This window comes from Antennarius striatus, chromosome 14 (assembly GCF_040054535.1).
Source record: "Antennarius striatus isolate MH-2024 chromosome 14, ASM4005453v1, whole genome shotgun sequence".
In the NCBI taxonomy this organism is placed as follows: domain Eukaryota; kingdom Metazoa; phylum Chordata; class Actinopteri; order Lophiiformes; family Antennariidae; genus Antennarius; species Antennarius striatus.
The window spans coordinates 14111744-14125832 of record NC_090789.1 but is presented as its reverse complement, the minus strand read 5'-3'; the positions used below and the strand labels follow the sequence as shown (position 1 = coordinate 14125832).

The following is a 14089-nucleotide window of genomic DNA, read 5'->3' as shown; positions in this document are numbered from 1 at the left end:
GAGACACCAGCTCATTAGTGGGCCACACAAAAGACACAACCTTGCACGCTCACGCTTACACCATTTGCTGTAGACCAATTCGCTCAAACTGTAGGTAGTCGAAGAACCCAGAGAGAACTGATGCAGATATAGGTAGAAAATACAAACTGCACTCAGAAAGGAATCAAACAAAGAATCATCTTGCTCTGAGGCAACAGTGCTACCCACTGCACAACTACACTGCCCCTCTCTGCTTTGCCTGTTTTTTAAAATTAGATAGCTAAATCTCTCATTTCAGCTTTTTCCTGCCTTTCCTCCAAACCAACTCTGGAAGGAGTTTTTCAGTTTGGTTCCCTCCAGAAAAAAGCTTATTTCACATGTTTATAACAAACTCCTATTTGACAGTTCAGCAGCCATCAAAGTTAAGAATGTATTGGAGGGCAATTCAGAATTCAGAAGTGTGCTTTTAAAGGTAGTGTTTAGGGTTAATTTTCTTAAACTCAACTGTCACAAATTTATCCCAACTCTGTCAACTGTTGTGACAAATGTTGCACCTCACCCTGCAATATCACACACTTTCCTCTCCACACCTTTATTATCTTGCTGTTGCAAAACTACTTCAGTATGACACCAAAGATCCTTTTGATGTATAAATGTATCGCCCATGTCTACTTGTTCTCCCACAGAGATAGGATTGGTACATCATGAGGTTAGATATTCTAACCTTCATCTCCTTACTGGTGTGATCCCTCCTGCTCTATAATATACTAAATCTCCTTTCAATACTCTGAGGCTACACCATGTGCCTCCTCAAGCTAGAGAAGAATAAACACTCTACTTGTCTAATACCCAGAGAAGCATAGTATTTTATTTAATGCCAGGTTCATAAATACTGGAACATCATCTTTTGGTTCTATATGCAACAACCAATGGATTTGAAATCAAACAAAATGTGTTTTAACTACAAGCCTACACCTTTAATTCTAGAGTATGTACATCCAAACCAGGTGAATGGTGTAACAATTAAATGAGTCTCTCACTTTTTAAGGGCCCAAAAATCATGGTGCCATCGACTCAAAGCCTATTTCATTGACAGGTGTGGACTATCCCATCACTATTTCATCATCAATTAAGGAGGTTAAAAGTCTTAAGTTGATTCCAGGTATGACAGTTTTGGCATTTGGAACATGGTGCTGTCAACTCTCAATGTGAGAAGAGAGCTGTCACTACCAGTGAAGCAAGACATGGTGAGGATGAAAAATTAAAACAAACCCATTGGAGAGATAACAAAAACATTAGGTGTGTTCAAATCAACTGCAAGCCTTTACAATTCTGGAAAATGAGAAGTATGGGGAAAAAAAATAATTCGCCACAATCCCAAACATACCACCTCATCAGTGAAGCATGGTGGCTGAGACGTCATTTTCTCGTCATTTCAAATCCATTGTGGAGGTGTGCAGAGCTTCAAAGATGAGAATTGTGTCGAGATTCCAATATTTATGGATCAGACTGTATATTCATTGTAATGCATACATGCTATTGCTGTGAATTTAGTTGTACACCATTTATTTTATGTTTCTCGTGATATGCTTCGAAAAACAATTAAACAGATAGATAAAATAATAATAATCTTTATTTACTTTTCATCGAACAACTTTAAAAGACAAATGTTTGCTTTCACAAATTAAGTAGACACCGAATGCATTGTAATCACAATAAGCACAAATCCATAAGATGAAACAAATACAAGAAACACATGATAAAGCTGACAAATCCACACATAGCATTAGTATGTGTTACTGGTGAGGAGCTGTCAAGGGCTAAACAAAATGTACTGTCTTTTGCTTTCCTTCTGGCCCGCTGTAGTGTTGCTTCATTAGAAAGGGAAGACTCTCTTGACACACACAAAAAAAGATGTTTGTAAGAACATGCTTTCAGAAGTTATTTAAAATTATTTTACTGATTCTGTGCACCTTTCCTTCTATGAAAGGTCACTCCAAACCCCAAAAAGCACATTTAACTTTAGATCAGAGCCTCAGTTTAAGCCAATACACTTTAATAGTCCATGTATACAAAATTATATTGCTTGTTTGGGGTATCCTGTAATAAACACTATACATAACTGTCACCCTTTGAGTGAAGAATAATGAGTGTTTTGAAAGATGGAAAGTGTGCTTCACAAAATAATGTAGGGTATTATTACTTTAGCAATGTTGAAAAGAACCGCCGCAGATAGTGAGTCTGTCATCTATTACAAATTTGCACGTTAAGTGTGACTTCTGTGTAAATGTCGTCCCAAAAGAAATTATAACTACAAGACAAAATTAATGAACATGAAGTATAAATAACTTGTCACTTAAAATAAGGAAATGGCAGTTACATGCCTATAATAATTTGTTTTTCAGTCACTGTTCATTTTGGCTTTATACAGCCATCAGAATTGTTTCCTTCTCATGTCTTTGGATGCTGGTACTGGTGTGAAGTTTCATGGACATAAAGTCAATAGACATGCTACATTCATAATCATAAACTGTCATTACATCAAACAAATGGTTCAAAGGTTACTCTGCATGAAAAAAACTCCCCTACTTTTCACAAAGGAAAGCCAGCATTATTGTCAGCAACACAGTTAACAGAGCATTCTCAGAAACCATGCATATTTCCAAGCTCAACCACTGAGTTAAAAAGTCACAATTCATTACTTGTCAACTTTGTTCTTTTATAAACATGAAACTGCTGGCCGTTACCCATTTTTTAGATTCTTAAAGCAGCTTCAGCTGTTTGTAGAAGAAACTAGCTTGGCTGCTGCAAATACAAGTAGTTCAGACCAACACACATTTATTATGTACTCAACAGAGAAGGACACTCTTAAACACAATACACCAATTTTTGGATAAACCATTGAATATTTATCTTTTTTTCATGGACAAGTCCAGCTTGAAAATTATTCACAATTTCACTATGTGAACCTGGACTGTAGTGTTGTGTAACATATTGAAGAACACGGTAAGCATTTAAGCATTAGACTTTGACCAATTCTTGTGTAAATGTACATAGTGTCTCTGTCTTTACAGGTTGGATGAACTTATCATTGTCAGATAAATGTGATTTCATTGTGCATTAAAAGAATGAGCCCTGTCTTTGTCCCTAGGTTATGTTGTCTTGTGTTTACAACCCATCAGACACAAAGAAATTCCAGTGAGGCTCTGTAAGATCTGTACAACATGTAGTTAATATCAGGAGCTGGATAGTTTATTGTAGCATAAATTAAGCATTAGTTGTGCGTTGAGCAGCAGATGTGAACATGCCCAATTAGGTCCTACGACTAATGAGGTACAATGGAGTTTGGGAAAGTATGGCAACATTAATTAGACATTAGAAATCTCAAACAAAATGCTGTGTTTGCTCCCAGCAGAGCAGTTACTAGTTCATCAGGAGCAACATACTAATGTTCACATGTATTTGCTAATTGGGTTCTGTCTTCAAAATGCTCACGCTTCTTTGTTATTCATGCAAGCTAACCATGATGGACATATATCAGAATAAATACAGCTAGACTGAGGCATGTCAGAACTCAGAAAATTATTTGACTGGCCTTCAATTACTTCAGAGGATGTCAAACTATTTGGGGAATGCTCCCCTTCTGAAAGGGAAAAAAAAAATCTTCCACTCTACCCCTAACAACAGAGTATCTAAGCTGAAGTTCAGTGACAACAAAAACATCAAGAAAATAGAAGAAAATGTTTGTTTAGTTTCAATCTGATGTTTTCAAACGCTGATCACTTTCACTGATCAATCATGACCATCTGTTGTGGTTCTATGCACATTCACGAGGGGTCGCCTCTCAGTTTGAAAACCCCACAATTACTCCATAATGTGTTAAATAAATACAAATGTCTCCATAAATATAATTTCCTCCGGGATTATACAATTTCCTCCAGGATTTATAAAGTATCTATCTATCTATCTATCTATCTATCTATCTATCTAGTGAGATGATGGAATGCAACAATACTGTATATTTTCAAACATCACTCCATCAATAATCACAGAATGAAGTTATTGAATCTTGAATATAATGATGTCTGTTGGACATTTTTCAAACATTTTTCAGTTTCATTTGGAATCAATGTCCCTGTTTAGCCTACCAGACTTAATCTGACAGCAGCATCCCTAATTTGGTAGTCACACCCGAATCAGATGTGAACATCTAATATCTTAATCTCTTTGGTCATGCCAATCCTTTTCTTTTTCTCCTTTTCTCATAATTTCCTTTAGCTCCTTATTTGACCACCATTACTCCCTGTCTCTTATCCTCTATCCAGTTATCACACCAAACACCTTCCAAGCTATTTCCATAACATTTTCTTCAGTAGTTTCCCTTCTTCATCACCTAGTACCTGTCTCACCTCGGTTCGCACAATATTGTTCCTGCTTCAATTTCCACCACATTATTTTTTGGTTCAGCCCTCTCTCGCAGAAACGGGGAGACCATGCAAGCTCAGAGCGGGACTCAAACCCAGAATCACCTTGCTGTGCGGCGAACACGCTACCCACTGCACCACCGTGCCGCCTTCTATATAAGACAGTCTTTGGTATCCAGGCAATATCATTTAACATTTTCAACATAAACAGGACTTTAGACAACACTCTTAAATAAATATCTGTTTACCTTTCTTCGAGTACATTAGTTTGAATTATATTCTGGTTTAAATTGTAATTGTAAGGATGGTTATTATGTTGTTACATCTTTTTTATTTTTTTTATTCATCCAATCACAGACTTCCGGCTCTCAACGGGAGCAGACATCTTTCTTCTGTCTCCTGTTGTTGCTATCTCTCTAACTCATACCCAGACTGACTCTCACTTATTCTCTGCAAAATGCCAAAACCAAAAGGAAAATCAGAGGATACTACAGACCAGATGGTCTCTATGAAAGAATTAAAGAGTGAGTTAAAGAGCAACTTTGATAAGTTAGGGAGTGACTTTGATAAAAAGTTGGAAGAAAAGCTAAAACTGGTGCTAGATGCTTGGAAGAAAAGAAGGACAAAATTAAGAAAATGCAGAAAGGCATGGATGGAAAAAGACCGAAAAATTGTTGTCTTGGAACAGGGTCAACAAAGAATGGATGATTTGGAACAAAGTATTCGTATAAATGATGTGATCATAACTGGAATCAAAATCAAGCCGAGGAATTACAGAAATGCTATGGCTAGCGCTGACATCGAATCTCTGGAGCAACAAGTGAGTTCTCAACTGAGAGACCTGGAGATAACTATAGATCCGGACCAGATTGAGACATGTTACCCATGACCATCTGTGGGCTTGCACTAGGATGTAGTATGACTAAGCCACTGTGGATCAGTGTAAAAGAATCGAACAAGCCACAAAAAGCCACACTCTGTCCAAGACAGTGGTGCAGTGACGACCGATGCTCGTTGCTGGGGTCGTTGGGGGCTCCGGGGGGCCTCCCCTGGGAAATTTTTTAGAAAATGGGGTTGTTTTCCTGCATTCTGGTGCATTCTAAGGTTCAAAATCTTCAGTTCAGTTTACCTACAAAAATACACTAAAGTCAACAGTTCAAGCTGAACTATCTTTATTTCTGTCCTACTTTATGCAGGAATAAATGTGAGATTCAACAATTGAAAACTTGCATTCACTATGTGAAGATACAGTCATACAAAATATTACTCAATGTTTACTTTTATTTTATTATTTTACTGGTTATTCCTGCCGGTCATAGGGATCAAATGGTCTAAGACAAGTATTGATAATATCTTTCATTTACCTTCTGATCGGTCTGTCTCCACTCCTCCCCCCTCTCAGCATTCACCATTTGTTTATTAATGAGGACTTTAACACAAACTCTACTATAAAACACTGGATTCTTTGGATCAATCGTCCTCGCCTTGTCTTACACCAATTCGCGGGTTCAGCTTGTAAACAAACAATATTTTTGTTTTTCATTGGACGAGAGGAGGTCATGACCCGAGTGCATACTTGATGATCGGGAGCGTTCAGGTCACTTCGGCTATTTCCGTCGGCAGCGCCACTCGCTAGCAGCAGCAGCGGCACTAGCGCCGCTCGCTAGCGGAAATAGCGGGTGCCGCTAGCGAGCGAAAAAGTTGTAAGTTTTAGCGTTTTTTCCGTAAAAATAAGAACGCCACTGTGGCTACACAGTCTTAAAACCTTGTAGCCATTCTGGAATTTACTTCGCCTATGGTGAAGTGGCGAATGGCGAATGGCTAGCGCAAGCCCAGCATCTGGAGGTAGGAGACCACCTGCAGTGCTGATAAAATTCAACAATCGTAAACACAAGATAGCTTTTCTGAAACAAAGCCTGAAACTGAAAGGAAAAAATGTCTACATTAACGAGAATCTCACTAAAAAGAATGCTGATATCACTCAAAAAGCTCGACAACTGAAGAAGAATGGACTGATCAACAACTCCTGGACGAACAACTGCAGGATCTTCATCAAAACAAAGGGGCTTTCTCCGGACCAGATGAAAACAATGGTGATCAGGAGTGCAGAGGAGTTGGGGAAATATGAGCAATAAAGACGGACAAGAATTGTTACTACAGCAAAGATCAGTACAACAGAGTCACTTCAATATTGGGAGCTCTACAATTTTGGACACGTCAACTATTTCATGGAACAGTCGAAAAAATCAACATCATTGATGTCAGAAACATGGATTAATGAACAACAATAAAAACATACAAACAAAAAAACAACAACATGTATTTGTGATAACATGAGATAACATTAACTTGAAGACTTTAAACAGCATGTTGATATCTTTTGAAAATATATGTGAAACTGTTAAAGTGTCTGTAACAAACTGGTTAATTCTTGTATGAACACTGTCTGCTGAAAGAGGTTAATATGATCATTATATTCTTGTGGAGAACACTGGCAAGGTCAACTTCTTGCTTTGACTATCCATGATGTTAACAAACCTTGTGTTCCTAGGAAGAATGTAAACATGGTTATACTCTAGGGTAAAAGGCTAATATCTGGAAGTGGATAAGGGTATGAACATCTGTCAAAATTCAATGTATGAGCTGGTTGAAGGCTTTTAATGTCTGAGTTTGTTGATTACATATTCTAATGAGAGATGTTTTGTTGATAATTTAGGGGACGGGAAAAAAGAAAAAAGAAGAAAAAAAAGAAAGGAAAAAACTCGAACAAAAATTATACAGATTACACAATAATTTATCTAACCACACCACTGGGAGACTTTAATCCCATACAAACTCTGAGTAAACACACTGTAAACATCAGTGGTTGTCAGCAACACGGGTTTTCTTCAGTTAAGCAAAGATAGATCTAATATCACTGTTTCTGCAGTCAAAAAATACTGATTAAGAAGGCCAGCACTGGATAAAACCCACAAGCTAGGGCAGAAATCGTGGTGTACTCATAGACTCAGACCTTGATTTTAACGTCCACATTATGGCCACTTTTAAAGGTACCTCTTTTTAATTAACATTTGACTTTAAACCAGAACAGAATTGGTAGTCTTGGTCCAGATCCGACTGAACCATGGTTTAGTTTCCTTCCTGAAAGGACTGTTTTAGATGGTTTGTACTTTTTGCAATACATTAGAGGGCCAAAAGTGTATTCTCAGTAAACAAAGGAGAAAAATATATTAGGGAAGGAAGAGATACAATAGTCCAATAGACCAGCAGGTCTATCTTCTTCTTTCCTTTCGGCTTTTCCCATCAGGGGTCAACACAGCAAATCAGTCGCCTCCATCTAAGAGAGAATTTCCCCTCTGGGGATCAATAAAGTTTGAATTATTATTATTATTATTATTATTATTATAACCCTGTCTTCTGCATCCTCCTCTCTCACACCAACTACCTTCATGTCTTCTTTCACTACATCCATAAACCTCCTCTTTGGTCTTCCTCTAGGCCTCCTGCCTGGCAGTTCAAAACTCAGCATCCTTCTACCAATATATTCACTATCTCTCCTCTGGACATGTCAAACCATCTCAGTCTGGCCTCTCTGACTTTATAGCCAAAACCTCTAACATGTGTTCTAAATAATAATAATTATAATAATAATAAATTTTATTGAAAGGCGCCTTTTGACACTCAAGGTCACCGTACAAGAATATACAAAGTCCATTTTACAATCAACAAAATAAAAATAAATTAAATCAATACAAAGAACAATATATTTCAGCTGGAATATGCAGTCTTAAATAGATGTGTTTTCAGTTGTGATTTGAAATGGGCGAGTGAATCGTTGTCCCTCTGATGTACTCATTCCTGATCCTATCCATCCTGGTCACCCCCAAAGAGAACCTCAGCATCTTCATCTCTGCTACCTCCAGCTCTGTCTCCTGTCTTTTCTTCAGTGACACTGTCTCTAGACCAAACAACATCGCTGGTCTCACAGTTTTCTACACCTTTACTTTCATTTTAGCTGAAACTCTTCTATCACACATCACACCTGACACTTTCCTCCACCCGTTCCATCCTGTCTGTACACGCTTCTTCACCTCTTTTTTCCCACACTCCATTACTCTGGACAGTTTTCCCTCAGTACTTAAAATCCTCCACCTTCTTGATCTCTTCTCCCTGTAACCTCACTCTTCCACTTGGGTCCCTCTCATTCACACACATGTACTCTGTCTTACTGCGGCTAACCTTCATTCCTCTCCTTTCCAGGACAAACCTCCACCTCTCTAGCTTCTCCTCCACCTGTTCCCTGCTCTCACTACAGATCAAAATGTCATCTGCAACCATCATAGTTCATGGAGATTCTTGTCTAACCTCGTCTGTCAGCCTGTCCATCACCATTGCAACCAGAAGGGGCTCAAAGCTGATCCCTGATGCAGTCCCACCTCCACCTTGAACTCCTCTGTCACACCTACAGCACACCTCACCACTGTCTTACAGTCCTTATACATGTCCTACACTGGTCTAACATATTTTTCTGCCACTCCAGACTTCCTCATACAATACCACAGTTCCTCTCTGGGCACCCACCCGCCCACTAAAATAGACCAGTAGGTCTATATATAATCATATAACTGTGATACACTGCCTTATATTCAACCATTAGACACCAAATCTTATTCACCAACATTTGCATTTCATCTCTTATTTCTTTTCATATTATCTCAACATATTTTCGTGCCATGTCACATTGCAAAGCCTGCTAAACCAAGATGGAGCTGCAGAGCTGGTCACTTAATCTGATCAACAGGATCTTCTATACCAGACAATCTGGATCTGGTGAGCGCCAATGCCCGGATGGGACTTTCATGGCTGGATACGTTATGCCTGACAGTTGGAATACGTTTAAAAGTCTGTCATGCCCCACTGAATGTGTAAGATGTCAAGGATGTGTATATCTTCGCCTACATGACAATAGGAATCACAGAACTGGGGTTTTGAGTTTTCATACTGTATCGCAAGCTAAGAAAAGTGGCAATACAACAGACCACAGAAAAAGCTGTGGAAGCAACGGCCAGAATGCAAGCCACAACCAAAGAGGACATGGCTCTGAAAATGTGTGAGGCCATGGCCAAAATGAGTGACCGACTGGAAAATGCCATTGCTCGGATGAAGGAAGACATCACTTCTGGAGAGATTGGGGAAATGTATGGAGGCTGTGGCCACAATGCTGACATCAGTGACTAAAATTAACGGCAAGCACAGACTCCAACATCATCTCAGCCACACACAGCAGGAAATTCAATCGGAACCGACACCAAAAATTTGTCTAGAAAATCATACAGGATGGACTATTAAAAGGACATTAACAAAATTGAAGTCACTCCAAAAGCTGATGAAGATGTGTGCAAACACGCACGTCTATTGGGAATGAATGAAAGGTTCAAAACGGCAATGTACCAAAGACATAACAAACAAACAAAAATCTAAATGTAACAATTAATGTATCAATTTGGATTATACTGTGTAGTAATGAGAGAGATGTTGATGGTTCTGGGGACAGGAATCTTACAAGCCAACTGGCTAGTGCCCGTCAACCCTTTTTTTTTCTTTATCAGATGTTGCTAATGTAGCAAAAGTGATGAAGGTGAAGTCTGCTGTAATAACATGTCCGGAAATAAAAGAAAAAAAACTGGATAAATAAATACATGTGGTTATTATGTGTTGTCTTAATATCTTTTTATATCTCATGCAAAGTAGTTTGAATTGCCTTGTTGTTGAAATGTGCCATGCAAATAAACTGGCCTTGCCTTGGTTGGAGGCATGTTCTGTAACCTGTAGCTCTTTTCAACCACACTGTCAACCTGCTAACACTTCTGACACATGAACACAGACACGGACACACACGCAGGCACGCACAGTTTCATAATACTGCACAATGTCCGATATTTGAACATTATTCTAATGAAACCTCTTAGTTTAAAGTCTGCGTGACGGGTTGATGACATATATTCTGTATCACAGTTGGGCGTGTGTGCAAGCGTATCATCTAATTGCAGATTCCAGACAATACCGATGGCATGTGGAGTATCAAGTTTGTCTTCAGTGCTTCTATTTATCCTTAACTCCAGCTGGAAGAAGCCTTTAAACTGTGGGGAACATTTTACTAGTTTGAACTGAGCAGATTCTATCGAAACAATCAGTCTACGTTTGGATCAATCTGTATTGAACACATTGAAATGTCAACATTGAAGAATGTTTCCATACCAGCAAATTATAAAAAGAAAACAGGTTTAATTTTTAATTCCATAAAGAGAAATGGGACATTATTCATTGAATTCCAATTTAATTTCTAATACAGTCCTTATGATTTATATTTACATTAAATTTATTGTTCATTAATATGTATTTGTCCTTCCTACATGCAATGCTGAGCTTCACTCCTGTGTAACCCCTGCGAAAAGTTATTGAATGCAACAGTTTTCTGTGTCAGCTTATCCATCTTCTGTTTCGTAGTTCAAACACAAGCTGTCACTCTGTCTGCAAAACATAATTACACTGTCATAGAATGTGTGCCCTTCCTAAACACACTGCCTCACCCATGTATACCTGCACACCCCTTTGTGTTGATAGTGACTGAGGATTAAATGGACGGCTTTGTTCCTAGTCCTCTTCTTTTAAATTGAAAAAGTTCATGTCAACTGGGGTTTCTGTGTATTCCATGTTCATTTGTAGTATGAATGTCACTGCTAAATGTTCAGCAGCTCACTCACCATCTGAATCTGATGGTATTTTTATGTACTACTGCACCAGAACCATTAGTTAATTCCCCTCTGTTTGGATAAATGAGATGGTAGTAGTCATATTGCCTATATTTAATGATTGCATGTGCAATGTATCATCAAGAATTAAAGCAGATTACATAATGGGCATACCGTGACTAAAAAGTTGGTGCTTCTGCAATAGTTCTATTTCAAACAGCTACCAGCTATGTTTCAAGCATCCACCATTGTAACTTGCATTTTTTTTTTTTGCACCTTTTGCGAATCTTGGCACAGTTTCTCCCAAATATCACGACTATCAAGCTCTGCTTTGTTTTATTTATTTATTTATTTATTTACTTCTGTGTGATTTGGATTTAAATATGTAGTATTTGTACTGCAGGTTTTCTTTGATGATCAATTTTCCAAATCTTTTTTTCCAGCTAAAGCTATGAGGGTTTGTTTTTTTTAATTCTGAAATGAAAAAAACAACAACAAACAAACACAAACAATCCTATAAACAAAAATAAAATAAAATAAAACCCAAAAAAACATGGGAACTATCTAGCCCTAGTTTCCCAAAACCGCATCTCACAAATTGAAATCGTTTATGTTGCACAACTAACAATTTAGCAAACAGATATTCTATTCCATATCATAGAAAGGCAAAATAAACCAGAAAATACTCATATTAATAATATTTTTCTCTTGGTGACAATATTTTTTCAGTTTGACAAAAGAAATATCCCAGTGTAAGTTCTTTAATAACTATAACCCACAGGTTATTGTTAGTATTGTCGATAAACTATTTTACTGCACTCTACAATCCTCCACAGACTGAAGTTGACTTTCTGCAGATTAAATTTCTGACATACCGATTAGGAGGAGGGACTGAATGTTACAGTCCTGCAAAACCGCAAGTCTGGATCGTTCTGTCTTGGCATGCACATCATCAAGTGAAACAAGTTCAAGTTTACTCAGACATGGAGCAGAACGTAACATTTTAATCTATTATTCATTTTAATTATATATAAATCGCCATTTAATAATATGTTTCACGTATATTGAATTATATCTACAATTAATTACTCATATCATGTATTGTGACCTACAACTGCACCGATCAGTGCCGGCAACTATTCTTATTATTCTGGTTCTTCTCTGAAACACATGCATGACAAGTGTCCGTTTGCCTACCTGGGCTGGATCTCTGGCTTCTCGGAGTCATTCTTCGTCTTCTTGTTGAACTTTGGGAATTTAAAACTCTTCTTCTCCCCGCCAGTCTTGTTCGCATCCTTCTCCACAGGCTCGGACTGGCTGGCTTCGCTCTTGGAGAATAACGTTTTAAAATAGTTTCTGGAATACTTTCTCGGCATCTCTGCTGACCGGAGACCCTGACCGGCGGAGACACGGACCGGTTGGCAACGCGCGTTGTGTGCGCGCCTTCAGGAAAGCAGAGGAATCGATGATGTTTAGCAGAATGGAGGAGTGGAAAGGCACTGCAGGCAACTGCAGTTGTTGACACATGACAGCTGCTCCTGCTGGCCGTCATTTTCTGTGCAGATGGCAGCGCAGGTGTGAAGACACGCCCACGAGAGAAACACCCACAGATAGATTAGATAGATAGATAGATAGATAGATAGATAGATAGATAGATAGATAGATAGATAGATAGATAGATAGATAGATAGATAGATAGATAGATAGATAGATAGATAGATAGATAGATAGATAGATAGATAGATAGATAGATAGATAGATAGATAGATAGATAGATAGATAGATAGACACAGACAGACAGACAGACAGACAGACAGACAGTCATCAAATTATTATGGATGCATATATCTTCTTCTACCTCATGATGGCGTTACCTACTTATTTTTCCAATCCCACCAGTTCCAGTGTGAGCTGCTGTTTGATGTCGTCACAGAGTGTGGAGCTGATGTACTGAGTGATCAGTAGATTACACTCTACACTTATTACCCTTGGTTCAAGAAACTTCTCACTACAGTGTTTAAACAATCCCCAGATCAGCTCAGATGCATCGATTAATAATATCAGCCTTGTATTCTTTATAAATGTTGTCAAGGTTTTATAGTTAAAGTAAACATTGTTCAGAAGGGCATTAGTCGCCCACTTAATTTTAATTATAAGGAGCTAGCATCAATTTGTTTTAGTCAAGGAATTACTGCCTATAAAATTTAAATGATATATTTCTAATAAAATCAGGGATGAAAGGCCTCATTTATCAGCAGTATGATTAGTTTGGAAATATTTCAATCTCAAGCAGTCAGAACTGATTAATATTTTTTAGGAGCGTCTTCAGAAAGTGAAGTCACTGAATAGGGTGACAACCCCATTTTAATCTTTATGTGTTAAACCTTTAGACCCATTAAACTGTGGCATCACAACCTCGTGTTGACACTCACCCATGTATACGCCCCACATTGATGCCTGCAAATGATAGCAGCATTAAATCTCTTGAAGATCAAACACAGTCAGAGGGCAATGGGGCAGTGTACCTGTATATCTTTTTTTGTTTTGTTTAACAAAAGCTGCATTTTTAATTAATTTGCCACTTTCTCTTTTTTGTTATATCATAAATTTGCTTTACATAACACAGTAACCTAGGTAAACAAATATTTGTCTTTTATACACATTATTATGATATGCAAGGTTTTTAACATTATGTGTCTGTGTACATCATGTAGTTAAAACCCATATGAATTCTTATCTCAACTTCATGTTGGTGGGAGTTGGAATTTTCCCACAGTATTTGTTACCATACAGTAACTGGCAAATTCAACCTCCTGTGAAAAAAAATCGCATTTGTTTATTTTGAGCTGCCCCAACTTAGTCACACTCAAATACACAAAACCCGCCAGCTTTATTTGTTTTCTTGAATATCAACTTTTATTTATATAGCGCTTA

At 37.9% G+C, this 14089-nt stretch overlaps 1 protein-coding gene across 2 annotated transcripts in view; it reads right to left on the bottom strand.

The window, feature by feature from the left end:
* Positions 1 to 12593, bottom strand: part of LOC137607873 (uncharacterized) — a 47962-nt gene extending 35369 nt beyond the window's left edge. For both annotated transcript variants that reach the window (XM_068333903.1, XM_068333904.1), the window contains exon 1: positions 12353 to 12593. In XM_068333903.1, coding sequence (XP_068190004.1) covers positions 12353 to 12531 — 179 coding nt within the window. In that variant the 5' untranslated portion in view covers positions 12532 to 12593. The remainder of the gene's footprint in view (positions 1 to 12352) is intronic.
* Positions 12594 to 14089: the final 1496 nt, after the last annotated feature.